The 13904-nt window shown below is 35.8% G+C and overlaps 1 protein-coding gene across 1 annotated transcript in view; it reads left to right on the plus strand.

Moving 5' to 3' along the window:
* The window catches only part of EPHA3 (EPH receptor A3), a 360422-nt gene extending 355273 nt beyond the window's left edge, over positions 1-5149 (plus strand). Inside the window, exon 17 of the mRNA XM_035015173.1 lies at positions 2307-5149. Coding sequence (XP_034871064.1) covers positions 2307-2412 — 106 coding nt within the window. The 3' untranslated portion in view covers positions 2413-5149. The remainder of the gene's footprint in view (positions 1-2306) is intronic.
* Positions 5150-13904: the final 8755 nt, after the last annotated feature.

Raw genomic sequence — 13904 nt, forward strand, 5'->3', positions numbered from 1 at the left:
TATAAAGAAGCAAAATCTTGTACAACACATATTCTCACATATTCTCATAAACAGCCTATGTTACTCCAATTGAGTTTCATTATCCACAGTTACACAGAGTGGCAAGCCTGGTGTCACCGTATCTCCCCACTAGTCTTCCTGGTGAAGCAAGGCTGCTGGAGTAAAATCAGAGAGGCCTCAGGCAAGATACAAGTTGTACATTGAGAATTTATCAGCCCCTTGAATGGTAGTAGGAAGGTAACCAGCAGGTCATCAGGATTTCATTCCCAGCCTAGGTGATAGGAATGCAACTCAGTCTTGGTTAATTTTCTGTAGCAGATGCATAAATATCATGTAGATTGCTTCTAAAATGGTTACCCAGGGTCTGCTTGCACACGTTTGTTGCTTGGGAACCCATTTCTTAATAAATCAATTGGTCCATTTCTGTGTAATTGAAAACTCACAATTTTCCTTCTTTTCTTTATGATCAATGTGAACGAGCCCCTTCTGTGTGTTTCTGTGTGTGTGTGTGTGTGTGTACGTATTTGCATGCATACTTTTCCTTCTGGCCATTCTCAATTAGCCTGGCACTCCTTGCTAAGTGATACTTTACTCCTCTGTCACCTTCCCCAGGTAAACATATTTTAGACTATTGGTTCATTCTTTATTAAGTAGATATTGAGCCCCTACTAAATGATAGCCATTGTTCAGGGTGTGGTTGATAAGCAGAGTACAAAACCAACAAGAATCCCTGTTCACATGGAATTTACCTTCTTGTGGGACAAGATAAAGAATAAAGAAAATAAATCAGAAAGAAAGGCAATATGCTGCATGGTGATAAATGCTTTGGAAGAAAATGAAACAAGAAAAGAAAATAGGAAATGCAGGTATGAATGCAAGAGGTTTCACAATATTAAATAGGAAAGTCAGGGAAGGTGTTCCGAGAGGGCTATGTTTGAGTCAAGACCTGAAAGAGGTGAATATGTGAACAAATTCCTTGAATCAAGGTTATTTAATTAATCATTTGCACATGCTTAGCTAAGTCTCTCCGCACCCCCAAATGAAATTCCTTTTGTTCTTAAAATCTTTATTTTTATGCCTGGTTTCTAAGTTTAAACTATTTTAAGTTAAATATTTTTGATAAATGGGAATAGGTCCTAGTCACTGCTTATACTTGGAAAGGAATTTATACTTTAAAGAAATTGTTCCAGTTATCTAAGAACAAACTACCTCAAAACCACAATAACACAATAATACAATAACAAACTACCTCAAAACCACAATTTTATTGTATATAACAATGTCATGAGTTATGGATTTGGGCAGAGCTCAGGTGGGTGATTCTTCTGCCCTAACGTTGGTGTTGACTGAAGCATTCATCTGACATGAATCTGGTCTAGTCTGGAGGGCTTGAGATGGTTTCATTTATGTCTGCCCTGGTGCAGACGGCTACAGAGCTGACAGTGTAGACTAAATGCTCACACATGGCCTTTCCAGTGTCGTAGTCTCGAAGTAGTCAGACTTACATGGCAGCTCAGGGCCCAGTGAGGGTGTCTCAAGAGACAAACGGAATATTGTAGTTTCTCAAGACCTGAATATGGAGATTGATACAGGGTCACTTCCAGCATACTCTTGCAGTAAAAGTGGTCCCCAAGCTGGCTCAAAGATAAGGAAATAGGTTAATGCCCTGCAAAGAATTTCTGATCATCTGTATTCGTTTCCTAGGGCAGCCATAATAAATTACCACAAACTTATTGTCTTAAACCACAGAAATTTATTTTCTCACATTTCTGGAGGTCAGAAGTTGGAAATCAGGGCATTCACAGGGCCATACTGATCCAAAATCTCTGGGGCAGGGGAATCGTTCTTTGCCTCTTCTGGCTTCTGTACATTCTAGCATTTCTTGGCTTGTGGCAACATAACTCCAATCTCTGCCTCCATCTCTACATGGCTTTCTTGTCTGTGTCACTTTGTGTCTAAATATAGTCTCATTGGATTTAGAGCCTACCCTAATCTAGTATGATCTCATCTTGATCCTTGTCTTGATTATATCTGCACAGACTCCATTTCCAAGTAAGTTCACATGGTGAGGTTCCAGTTGGACAGAAATTTCGAGGGGATGCTAGTCAACCCACTAAACCATCTATTCTTCCATAAAGATAGAGGTGGAATGATCAGGATATAGTACATGGATGATGCAAAAATCAGAAAATTAAGTTCAAAGCGCTGGGATATATGATTGTGCAAGCTTTGCTGATTGAAAATCTTCTGTTTACATACTCTCCAGGAAACCAGGATTCTCATCAGACATTTTCTTCTTTTTTCAGTGACATGAAAAAGGTTGGTGTCACTGTGGTTGGTCCACAGAAGAAAATCATCAGTAGCATTAAGGCTCTAGAAACACAATCAAAAAATGGTCCAGTTCCAGTGTAAAGTGTTATTTCTGGAAGGAAGCGGTGGCTGTGGAAGATGTAGCATCATTCTATAGACAGGCGATAACGCTGGAGATGCTGGTGGCAAGTCCAAGCCCAATAAGACACTCAGATATGAATACAAATGCCTTAACATGGAATTGAAAGACTCTTTATTTTCCCCTATCATTTAGTGGATGGGAGGGGGGGGTTATTTTGTTTTGTAATTGCTTTTTTATATTAGTGGATGGGTTAAACTAAAATTCTTCAGCGTGGAATGATGAAGAACTAGCCTAGAGCCATTGATCATAAACTGATTATCATAAAAGCAGAACAAGTGTAATAACAAAATGAACATGGTGGCTCTGTTTACTAATAGCCACAAAAGAAAAGACTTGTGATATTTTTATACACAGAAGAAATCTGTAATAGGTATTTTGTTTCTTTAAAAGCAAGCAAAATAGAGGAATTTATACCTCAAACTATCTGGCCATATATACTACCTTTTCCATTGTATTTTTCTCTTTTATCTGTTAAAAGCATTTAGAAGTGAAGTCTGTAGTTGTTTTAAGTACTATACATTTTTAATTGTTAGCTTCTTAAGTATTACCATGTAAAAATGTCTTAATTTTGAAGAAAAGTACATATTTATTTTCTTTTGAATTCTTTTTTATTATTTTCTATTTATGCCTTGATGATTTAATTAGGATTTGTTACAGCCAAGTGCCAAATGTTCTTTCAAATTGTCAGCAGTTAAAAAACATGGTAAACTAGACATGGGGAATGATGGGTTTCTTTTCAGAATTTCTGAACCAACAGCTTTTCTGTACCTATATCCATATATAAAAAGAAAGAAACCGAACCCCTTCCCTGTTTATACACTACTCAAATCTCAGTTTGAATTATCCCATCCATTTTTGTCTCTCCATTTATTACAAATGGTATGCTCCTAATTTAGTGTAATATACTGGTTTGTATGTAATGGATTTTCAATGACATACCTGCCCTGCTCTGGTGCTTAGGAGACCATCACCTCCCTCCATTAGTAAAGGAGCTACATTAGAGCTCCTAGGTAGAGAATAGCTACACTGGAAAAAATTGGAATCCTATTTAGATTGCTGCATTAATTGGCAATAAAGCCTAGAGGCCAATGAATGAGTCAAAACATCACTTGCTGACTGGCTTTGAAATGTCACTTAATATCTTTGCTTAAAGTTGTTGAGCTATTTACAGGGAATAATGAAAACTAAACTACTCATCTGCATCACTGAGGTTTGGTTAATTTAATTAAACATTTTGATCATCAATAGCAGGTATTATTATCTTTAAGAGTCTTCCACTGAAATACACCTGTTGTAATTTTGGTGTATAACTTAGAAGCTATGAACTTCTCTGCATTTGTTGAGCATCTGATTTTCAAACGAGCTGGTTATCTAGCAAATGACTCAAAATCTGTAGACAATGGAGAGATCTCCCATTGCAGGAACTTAGATTTACTGTTCCATAGGACCTAATATGAGTGTACTCAGTAATATTTGAAAAGATATACCTGATGGAGATCTAGCCACTAATCTATTGTGAAGCAACATTTTAGTTCTATTTATATTCTTTCTAACGCTGATAGGATCATGTTATGGGAATAGGAAATAAGAAATGCATATGTCACAAGAATTGAAAGAATAAATCAAAGCTGCAACCCTTATGTTCTTATGCAAAATGGGACACTCTACAGCTTACAGTCACAGATCAAACTTCACAAGTGCTAATCTGTTGTAAATTTAGTGTAATAAGGCTTAGGTTGTGTTCCTTCATGTATGGGATTATTTCTTAGATTTCTGCAATATTCCTTATAGTCAAATCATCCTACTAGAATTCTGTATTGGATATATAAGAGCATGAATTTTTAAAAAGATATATGCGATTATGAAATTAATTACAAATTTCACTTATGCCTGCTAGAAGCAGTTAAAAGACTTTTTTTTTTTTAATCAGACATTTTGTTTGTGTTGTGGAATGTTCATCAAGCCCTAAACCCGGCTTTAATCTCATTTTTTCCCATACTAACATTTACTTTCTTAGGTACTATCCTGAGCATACTCAAAATCTGTGCATTTTATAAATTAATAGAAGTTGAGAATTGCTAGATCTATTTCACTTCTTTTGGCTGTGGTTTCCATTTGAAAGTAGAGATTATATACACAGTATATTGCTCTTCATTTTTTCCACTATTTTTCTATCTGACCCTTATAAATTTACTTTACACGCTTTTTACCCTGTACATATGTAAACATAACAGTGTACGATTCTTAACTGTGGAGTAGAGGTACTAGAATGCTGATGGCCATCTCTTTGTACAGGACCTGCATTGACTTTCAATAAACATGAAACCACACTTCTTCACAATGTTATGTACCATATTATCTGTTTTGTATCTCAAATTTGATTTACATATATTATTTATTTATGGTAACTTGCCCAGTTTATGCTGTGCTAAGTATCAATTAAGCCATGTATAAATGTGATATGATTGGCAATATGTATTTACTTTAAACTTGTATTTTCAAAAATTACTCATTTAGTTTATATTGTACAATGTAGATGGCCTCTTACTAATGTAAAATGATTTGTAGTGGAAACATTTATATTTTTATAATAAACATAATGAAAATATTTTTTACAGATTGGAATAGAGAAGTGGTCTTTGAAGCTTTTTTAAATATTATAAGACATGTGCTTATTTAAACAGCAAAATAATGAAATTTATATAAGCCACAAAGAATGTGCTTCTGTTTCTTTTTTCTCTATTAGTGAGGAGGGTTCATGTTATATAATCCACTTTTTTGTCTAAATCTCATTATCAATAAGCTAGAAAAAATAGTAGTAAATATTATCTTCATCGTTAAAAAGCACAGCTTTATTAAGCAAATATCTTTTGATTATAAGTGACAAAAAGCAAATTAGCTTAAGGAAAAAGAGAATTTTGAGCCCATGTGGCTTAAAAGCCTGGAGCTAAATTTCCTAGCTGAGAGATCCAGTAAGATCCAGGAGTAAGTCTTTTATTCTTTGTCTTCCTCACTTGACCCTATTTTTCTCCCAACTGAGTTAGTTTGCAAACTATCTTTTAAAATATTGCTCTAGTTAATTTAATTCTACATTGTCATTCTTGTGGGATAATGGTTGCCTTCATGCTTTGCTTGGCTCACGGGCGCTTTGTGAATTATTTTGAGAAGGAGAGTGAGATACTGAGATTGGCAAGTACTTAGTCATGTGCTTGCCCTTGGAGACAGTGGGTGGGGTCAAGTGGAATTGATGATCTACAGGATTAGAGGTATCAGAGTGGTTTATGTCCAAAAGAAAATCAGAATTTCATTTATGAAAAAACAGGGAAAGAATTTTGGACAGGCCAATAAAACAAAAATGAAAAGGAAACAACCACAACTGCAAATAGCATCTAAGTAACACCTGATACTTCTTATAAAGTAGGTCCATCGTCATTTGTAGTCTATTTAAAGAAGCTGATTATACATGAAAACCAAAAAAAGCTAACTAATAATATAAGGCAAGGTAAGTTATCAAGAATTCCATAGAGATAAAGTCGATAGGGAGATGTCACAAAACAGGTCAGATTTAAGCTTACCTTGAAGGAGAAATAGCATTTGATCACATTGACTGGAGGGGAAGAAGTAAAGAAGAATATATTTATTCATTCAATAAACATGCACCAAGCACTATTATGAAATAGGTGTTTTGTTATTACCGTTTATTTACAAACCAACTCATTCAATCTTTTCAACAATCCTGTGAATACAGATTACTCACTTTTAATATATGACGGAATCAAGGCTCAGAATGTCCACATCAGCTTCCCAAAGTAATTCTAGTAAGTAGACAAATAGATATTTTTCAAGCTGGAACCTTCTTTTTTAATGTTATTTCTATAATATAATTGCTGCTGTAATCCAAAGAATGTTCTGGGGAGAGTGACAGTAGCAATTTGAAAAAATGGTTTGGGGCAAGGCTGTCATAAACTATTCGATGGTAGAAATCTACTTGGGTGCCATAGGCACAAAGCTGTGCCTTTACTCTAGAATGGTGGCAAAAGAATATGAATCATGGAATGCATACAAAGACGGAGATTTAGCAGAACTTATCAATGTGATACAACAATTACTCAAAAGGTAGGAATCAACGTGAACCATAAAATGTAGGCCCTGACGATCTGTGGAAATGATGGCACCATTAGAAGTAAGGAATAAGGAAAAGTTATTTTAAAATTATAAATTTGCCAAATTTATGGTGTTCGCCAAACCTTAATAAGTTAATAGGTATTGAAGATGTGAGTCCTAAGCTTTAGAAAAAAATAATTCAAAGGTAAAAGTGTCTCTGAGAGGATACAAAGATCTATACATCTTTATTGATGGTATCCATTCATATAACTTTATCTTGAACTAATTTTCTTAAGTTAATGCTAGCTGCTGGTTAATGGTTAAGTCTCCGAATCTCATCAACTTAAAGTAGCAACACAACAAAATGTTAAATATAGAATTACCCAGAGTAGCTGTTTGTCAGGTGGCCTTTACTAGCAGTGATTCGGATCCCACACTCTCTTCCACTTGTGGAGTCTAAGTCCTCGGAATCTTTTGATTCCAGCCAGTAAAATGGAAGGGAGACTTGTCTGTGGTGGATTTTATGAGCCTTGCCTGTGAGGGGCACCCATCGCTTCTCTCCTTCCTTTGGCTAGAGCTCATATTGCTGCATTTAACTGCAAAAGAATGTAGAGGAAGTGGTGTGCTTAAATAGAAAAGTAAAGAGATTGGGGAATCTATTGAGCAGTTTCTGCCCTAAGTCCTTTTTACTTACATATATAATACGTAAGAAGCAGAGTGTTCTAAAGAGCTATTAAGGAAACATCAGTTTCTTGCTAACTTCACCCATTTCGTCTTCCCTATAGACAACCATTTTTAACTCTTTTCTCTTTACTTAAACCTGATCCTTCTGTTAGTGGCCCCTGAGTCCGCTCTGGGCCTTCACTCTTCAGATCTTCTTACAAGAGAGAACTTATTAGAAGGAGAGCGATTAGCTGAGAACCTCGAGCTGTTGTACTTTCAGAAACCCCTGCACAACTCCAGGCTGGGGAGCATGGCAGGAGTCCTAGAGCAAGGCCATTGCTTCTCTGGTGACAGCCTCCTTTCATCTGTCTTACATCTTAAGCTTGCCTCATCCCACCTGCCTGCCTGAGGCTTTCCAAGCTGCACTGCAGTCTTAGCTCCCTACCAACCCACTCGTCTGCTCTCTCCTTCCATAAGCCTCAGACAGGAACTTCAATCTGAACGCTCCCTATGCCTTCTCTTGCTCCCTGCCTGGATCCTTCACTGGCAGGCAAGTCTACTTCCCTCCTGGTGTCTGTTTCTTGAAGATCCCAAACTGAGAAAATCACACTCAAGTTGATTAACCTGAAAATAAAATGTCACCCTTCCCCCTTCCCTTTATCTCATTTTGGATCACCTAAGCCACTATGCCATTTTAGGAAGGGTAACTTCTATTCTTTCCTCTACCTCCCACCACAACCTCTGTGGGTCCCTCCTTATTTGTTTTGATTACCAAAGAAATCTCCTAAGTAGTGCACCCGCCTCTGGGACTGATACCTCCAATATCAGTCAGACCAGTATATTAGAGCAAATTTAATTATGTAGTTCCTCTTGCACATACAAATGCCTCAGGGGCCTGGCAGTTGATATTAATAAGTGAAGTAAGTGGAGAGGGTGGTGACTTCCAAAAGCAATTTCTCAGGGACAAGGCAACACAGATCCAATGTGAATTCCTGATCTCTTAAAAGAATCCCTTTTTTTGTAAGATTTAATTTTTTTTAAGATGTGTTTATTTGAGAGAGAGAGAGAGGTGGGGGGAGGGACAGAGGAAGAAGGAGAGAATCTCAAGCAGACTCCCCAGTGAGCAAGGAGCCCGAGGTGCTGGATCCCATGACAAGATCATGACCTGAGCTGAAATGAAGAGTGAGACACCTAACCAACTGAGCCATTCAGCAGCCCCTAAAAGAATTCCTAATCTGAGTTTTTGTGAGAAATTTTACATACGATAAATATGGCAACCTATCTAATAATGAAGACACATCCAAGGGCTGAACTTAGCTCACAGCTGCCAACTTACCATTTCTGGAATATAGAATACTACCTAATATTGGTACATAAGACCTGCCTTGAATAAAAGCCTACTTTTCTTCAAATTCTCAAATTCTCATGTCTGTCCACTACCTCTTCACATGATACAAAACTGCACTGAATATTCCCACTTTTTTTTCTTTTTTATGCATCAGAGCTCTTGAACTTTTGTTCCTTTGTTTAGAATCACCTAGCCAACTTTTTATTTACTTTCCTCTCCTTATCTCCCCAGAACTGTACTGAGTTTTCTTTTTTTGTGTATAGCAAAGGAATCCTGGGATTGATCCTGCATAACACATCAACTTATATTGCAATTGCCTCTTCTTTAGGTCCCATCCCTTCTTGTGGCTGAGGGCACCTTACCAGAAACTGTGCCTTGTAAACCACTGTGCTCCCTGACCCATTGCAATGTCTGATACATAATAAGCATTCAAAATTATCTGAGGTGACTTAATGTATTAAAACAATTTTTGGCAATATAATAAAGGACAATGTCCCTGATTTTTTTTTTTTTTTTGTCCTTATGGGAAAAAAGTGTAAATTTCCTTCAGGTCAATAAAACTAGTTAATATTCTAGTTGTGTATCTTGGATCACTGAATGTACTATATCTGCTAAAACTGGTTCATTTTCATAGAATTTTGTGAACTCCTTTCACTGGTCTCAATGCTCTCATTTTTCTTAGTGCAGTTAAGTTGTTTAAGTAGACCCTTGAACCAGAACTTAGCTATAAAAATTTAACAAGGTAAATGCCAAAGCTTTTCTGATTCTTTCTACTCTCTTACTACGTACAAATAACGTCAACATGCCTACTAAAAACCACCCTTCTTACGGGGCATCTGGGATACATATTCTGTAGACCCAGGGGACCTAGACACAATTTGGGAAAATAAGTGGTAGAATTAAATATGCCATAAAATAAAGATTTTGGAGGTTTACAGAAGTCCTAACCCAAAAATTCTTTGGGAAAACCCAGTTACAAGCTGATGGAGAATAGTCATAATTAAGTCACATTTTCCAGCTAGGTGGGCTATCATCTTCCTTCTTTGAAGAAAGGTAATCTTCCAGTTAAATTAGAAACAGTAAAAGAGACAGGAGTAATAATAACAGCAAATAAAAATCAAAAAACTGCTGGATAATTTCTATTACATACATGTATATATACACGTATGCATTATATTTACCTGTTCTAAATAATAATAACTAATACCAACTGAGCATTTACTATGTGCCAAACACTTGATATACATTATTTCATTTAATTTTCCCAACAGACCTATGAAATGAGTATGTTATTATCCACTTTATAGTTTGAGGCTTAAAGTGATTAATAATCACATCACGTCATGTAGCTAGCAAGTGGAAGAACTGAAGTCAAAACCCACTCCAAGACCCATGCTTTGAATGACCACACTCTATTACCTGTCAGAATTATATTACTAATGAGAATAAAATCTGAAGAACAACTATAAAATGCATTCTGATTTAAGGTCGTGGGTAGTCTCCATGTTGCCACTTTCCAACGTACGTGATGTTACTCTGCTAGTAGAGAGGCGTTTTTGCAGTTACTACCATGGCAGAGGAAGGAACAGACAGTAACCCTTGATTTCATTTCTGTGAACTCCATTTCAAGAGCATGAGATTTGTCTGACATATGGTGAACCCTTCAAGCAAACATACTCCCTTGACCATTCAACAAATAATCTAATTTGGAAACACCAAATACCACAAGGAATAAGTAGTACTGTTGTGCTATTTTCTGACAGATTTCCACACCAATGATTTATGGAAGTGTGTTAAGTTTGGGATTCTTATCTGAAGCCAAGAAAAAAGCCCTTACATTTTTGAAGCCTATCACCCTCAATGATGGAAGCCAAAACCTTGGAATGTTTGTTAAAAATCAAGGATGAGAGAACACAGAATGTCATGTACTATCGAGAACTTATTGACTTTCATATGGTTCTCATTTATTTTCATACATGGCAAATCAAAAGCCTTGGGAGGAAGCCAATACAAATTGTTATAGATAACACTATCTGAATTTAACTGCCGTAGGTACGCTTCATACAATAAATATATATTTCATATCAGCAACTCAGCAGCACAAAAATGGAAAAAGGCTCTAGTCAAAATTAATTTGGATACTCTCCTTCAGGCAATGTTCCTCCTTGAGGCAATGCTCAATTTGCCAATATTATTATTTATTTTGGGCTGGAGATCCCCCTAATACTCAATTTGTTTTGTGTTTCTGACTAGAGATTTTATATATAGAGAGAGAAAGAGAAAGAGAGAGAGAGAGAGAGAGAGAGAGAGAAATCTTTAGAGATTTTGTATATATATTTATATATAATATGTATATATATATATTTCACACTCTGTGGAATATTGAAATCATGTTACAATATCTTAGGGTAATAAAATCCTTTCAATATGAATAGTATGTGCTTCCAGAATCAATTAGATTAAATTTTTCAATAAAGTTTCAAAAATATTTTGCAAACAGGAACTTTTTCTTGGTTTAATTGGTGACAGTTAATTTGAGGCATCATTTCAGCATGTAAGTTTTTTTTTTTTTTAAGGTCTTATTTATTTATTTATTTGAGAGAGAGCGCAAATGGGGTTGAGGGAGAAGCAGAGGGAGAGGGAAAGAGAATCAGAAGCAGATTCCGTGCTGAGTGCAGAGCCTGAGGCAGGGCTTGATCTCATGCCTGAGAGATCATGACCTGAGCCAAAACCAAGAGTCAGATGCTTAACTGTCTGAGCCACCCAGGCACCCCTCAGCATGGAAGTTTCTAGCATGACACAGCTATAAATTTTAGCCTAATGGTGATGGACCATTTATCAAATGCCTAACACAGTGTCTGGCACACAGTAGGTAAGTAAGCATACAATAAGTATTTGTTGAATGGATTTTAAATGTATTGTTAGAAAACAAATAATTAAATATTACCTTTTCAACCAATATGCTATGGATCCAGTGAATAATATAACGTTGAATTCCACTTAGGTTCATGTTTCTCCTAAACATTGAGAGAGAGAGAGAAAGAATTTGGTAAAGGCAAGTGTAATCTAACACATAACCTGGATCATGACCTGTTCCATAAAATAGACTTATAATTATTTGTTAAAAGATAAATAATTCTAATTCAATATTACCACAGGTAACAAGAGGAACTCTTTATATCTTGTCCTGCTGTAAAGGAAAGAAATACGTATATGATAAATGACTTACTAAAATGTAAAGAATTAGTAAATGTCAAGGCCAAGAATAAAACTAAATTTTTTTGAGAAATGTTTTCCTTCTAAAACAACGTGCACATGAAAGAGATCAATAAATATTTTTAAGAAGTATTTTTGTGTGTTTTTTAAAAATGAATGTTCTAGTTACTATTGTTATGCAATATCACTTAGTGGTTTAAAACAAGGTCACTTAAAGTCACTAATCTCATGTTTTCTGTGGGTTAGAAATTCAGGCATGGCATAGTGCAAAGAGCTTGTCTCTACTCCATGTTTTTTAAGCCTCAGAAGGAAGACTCAAAGCCTATAGTTTGGAATCATCTGAATTTTCATTCATTCACATGTCATTATTAATGTTGGCTGTCATTAGGGATATTACTGGGCTATTGCCTGGAACACTCACACATGCTTTGTCTTTGTGGCCTGAGCTTCCTCACATTATGGTGTTTATGTCCAAGTACAGGCATCCTAGGGGAGAGAGAGGAGATAGAAAGATATCAAGAATTGTGAAAAGTCTGAGATTTTATCCTATTTATAAGCCAACAAGTTATCTTGTCACACTTTCTTTTTTTTCCCCCCAAAGATTATATTTATTTATTTTAGAGAAGAGAGGAAGAGCATGAGTGGGGAGAGGGGCAGAGGGACAGAGAGAGAATCTCAAGCAGACTCCCCACTGAGCATGGAGCCTGACAGGGGGCTGGATCTCAGGACCCTGAGATCGTGACCTGAGTCAAAACCAAGAGACAATCGACTGAGCCATCCAGGCTCCCAGCCCTGTCACACTTTTGTGAATAGTGGTGGAAGGCATGAGGTTTCTGGGTGAGACATAGTGGATGGTTTAGCCATCACAGCAATAGCAGAAGTCAGTGTCATTAGTTTCACATGCTGGTTCCTCAAGCCCCAATTTCCACAGGGTGATGGATTTATCTAAGTTTTCTTTGCTGTCCTTCATCAACATTTTGTAATTTTCATCATAGAGATCCTGTATAAGTTTTGTTTAACCTATACCTAAGTACATAATTTTCTTGGGCACATTATAAATGATATTGTGGTTTTGATTCCAGCTGCCACATATTCATTGTTGGTTCCTAGAAAATGATTATTTTTCTGTTTTGATTTTGTATCCGTTTATCCTGTTGAACTCACTAGTTCTAAGGTTTTATTTTTTATAGATTCTTTAGAATTTTTTGTATGTATACATTTATGCCATCCAAAAATCATAATGATTTTATATCTTCCTCTCCAATATGTATATTTTTAACTTATTTTTCTTTTTTCATTGCTCTGGCTACAACTTCTAGTACTCTGTTGAATAAGAGTAGTAAGCAAGCGTTTTTGCCTTGTTCCCAGTCTCAGACAAAAACATTCAATCTTTCACCATTAAGTATGATGTTAGCTGTAAGATTTTTGTAGATGCTTTTTATCAAATTGAGGAACTCCTCTTAGTTTTCTGAGACTTTTCATGAACAAGTGTTAGAATTTTTCAAATGACTTTTCTGTTTCAATTGGTATGACCGTATGACTTTTTTTCACTAACCTGAAGATGTGGTGATTATACTGATTGATTTTGAATACTAAACAAGCCTTGCATACCTGGAACAAATCTCTCTTGTCCACGGTGTATAAATATTTAATGCATTGCTGAATTCAACTTAAGAATGTTTCATTAAGTTCATGAGAGATATGTAGATGTAGTTTTTGTTCTTCCTTTTATTTCTTTACTTTTTTTTGTCTTTCGGTATCAAGCATCATAAAAAAGTTGAAGATTATCTCCTTCTCTTTTATTTTCTAGAAGAGGTTGTATAAAATTGTTCTTTACATGATTATAGAATATGCCATTGAAATTATCGAGGCCTGGAGATTTATTTCTCAGGAGGTTGTAAATTATGAATTCTATTGATGTAATGGTTGCAGGACAATGTAGTTTATTTATTTCGTTTTGGTTGAGTTTTGATAATTTGTAGTCTGATAAATGTATTTGTTTTAATCGGTTGTCAAATTTATGAGTGTAGTTTTTAGTATTTGCTTGTTGTCTTTAGGATCTGGACTAAAATCACTTGTTTCATTATTAGTATATATGATTTACATCTTCACTATTTTCAG

Source organism: Mirounga leonina, unplaced genomic scaffold, assembly GCF_011800145.1.
Source record: "Mirounga leonina isolate KUSES-001 unplaced genomic scaffold, KU_Mleo_1.0 Mir_169, whole genome shotgun sequence".
Classification (NCBI taxonomy): domain Eukaryota; kingdom Metazoa; phylum Chordata; class Mammalia; order Carnivora; family Phocidae; genus Mirounga; species Mirounga leonina.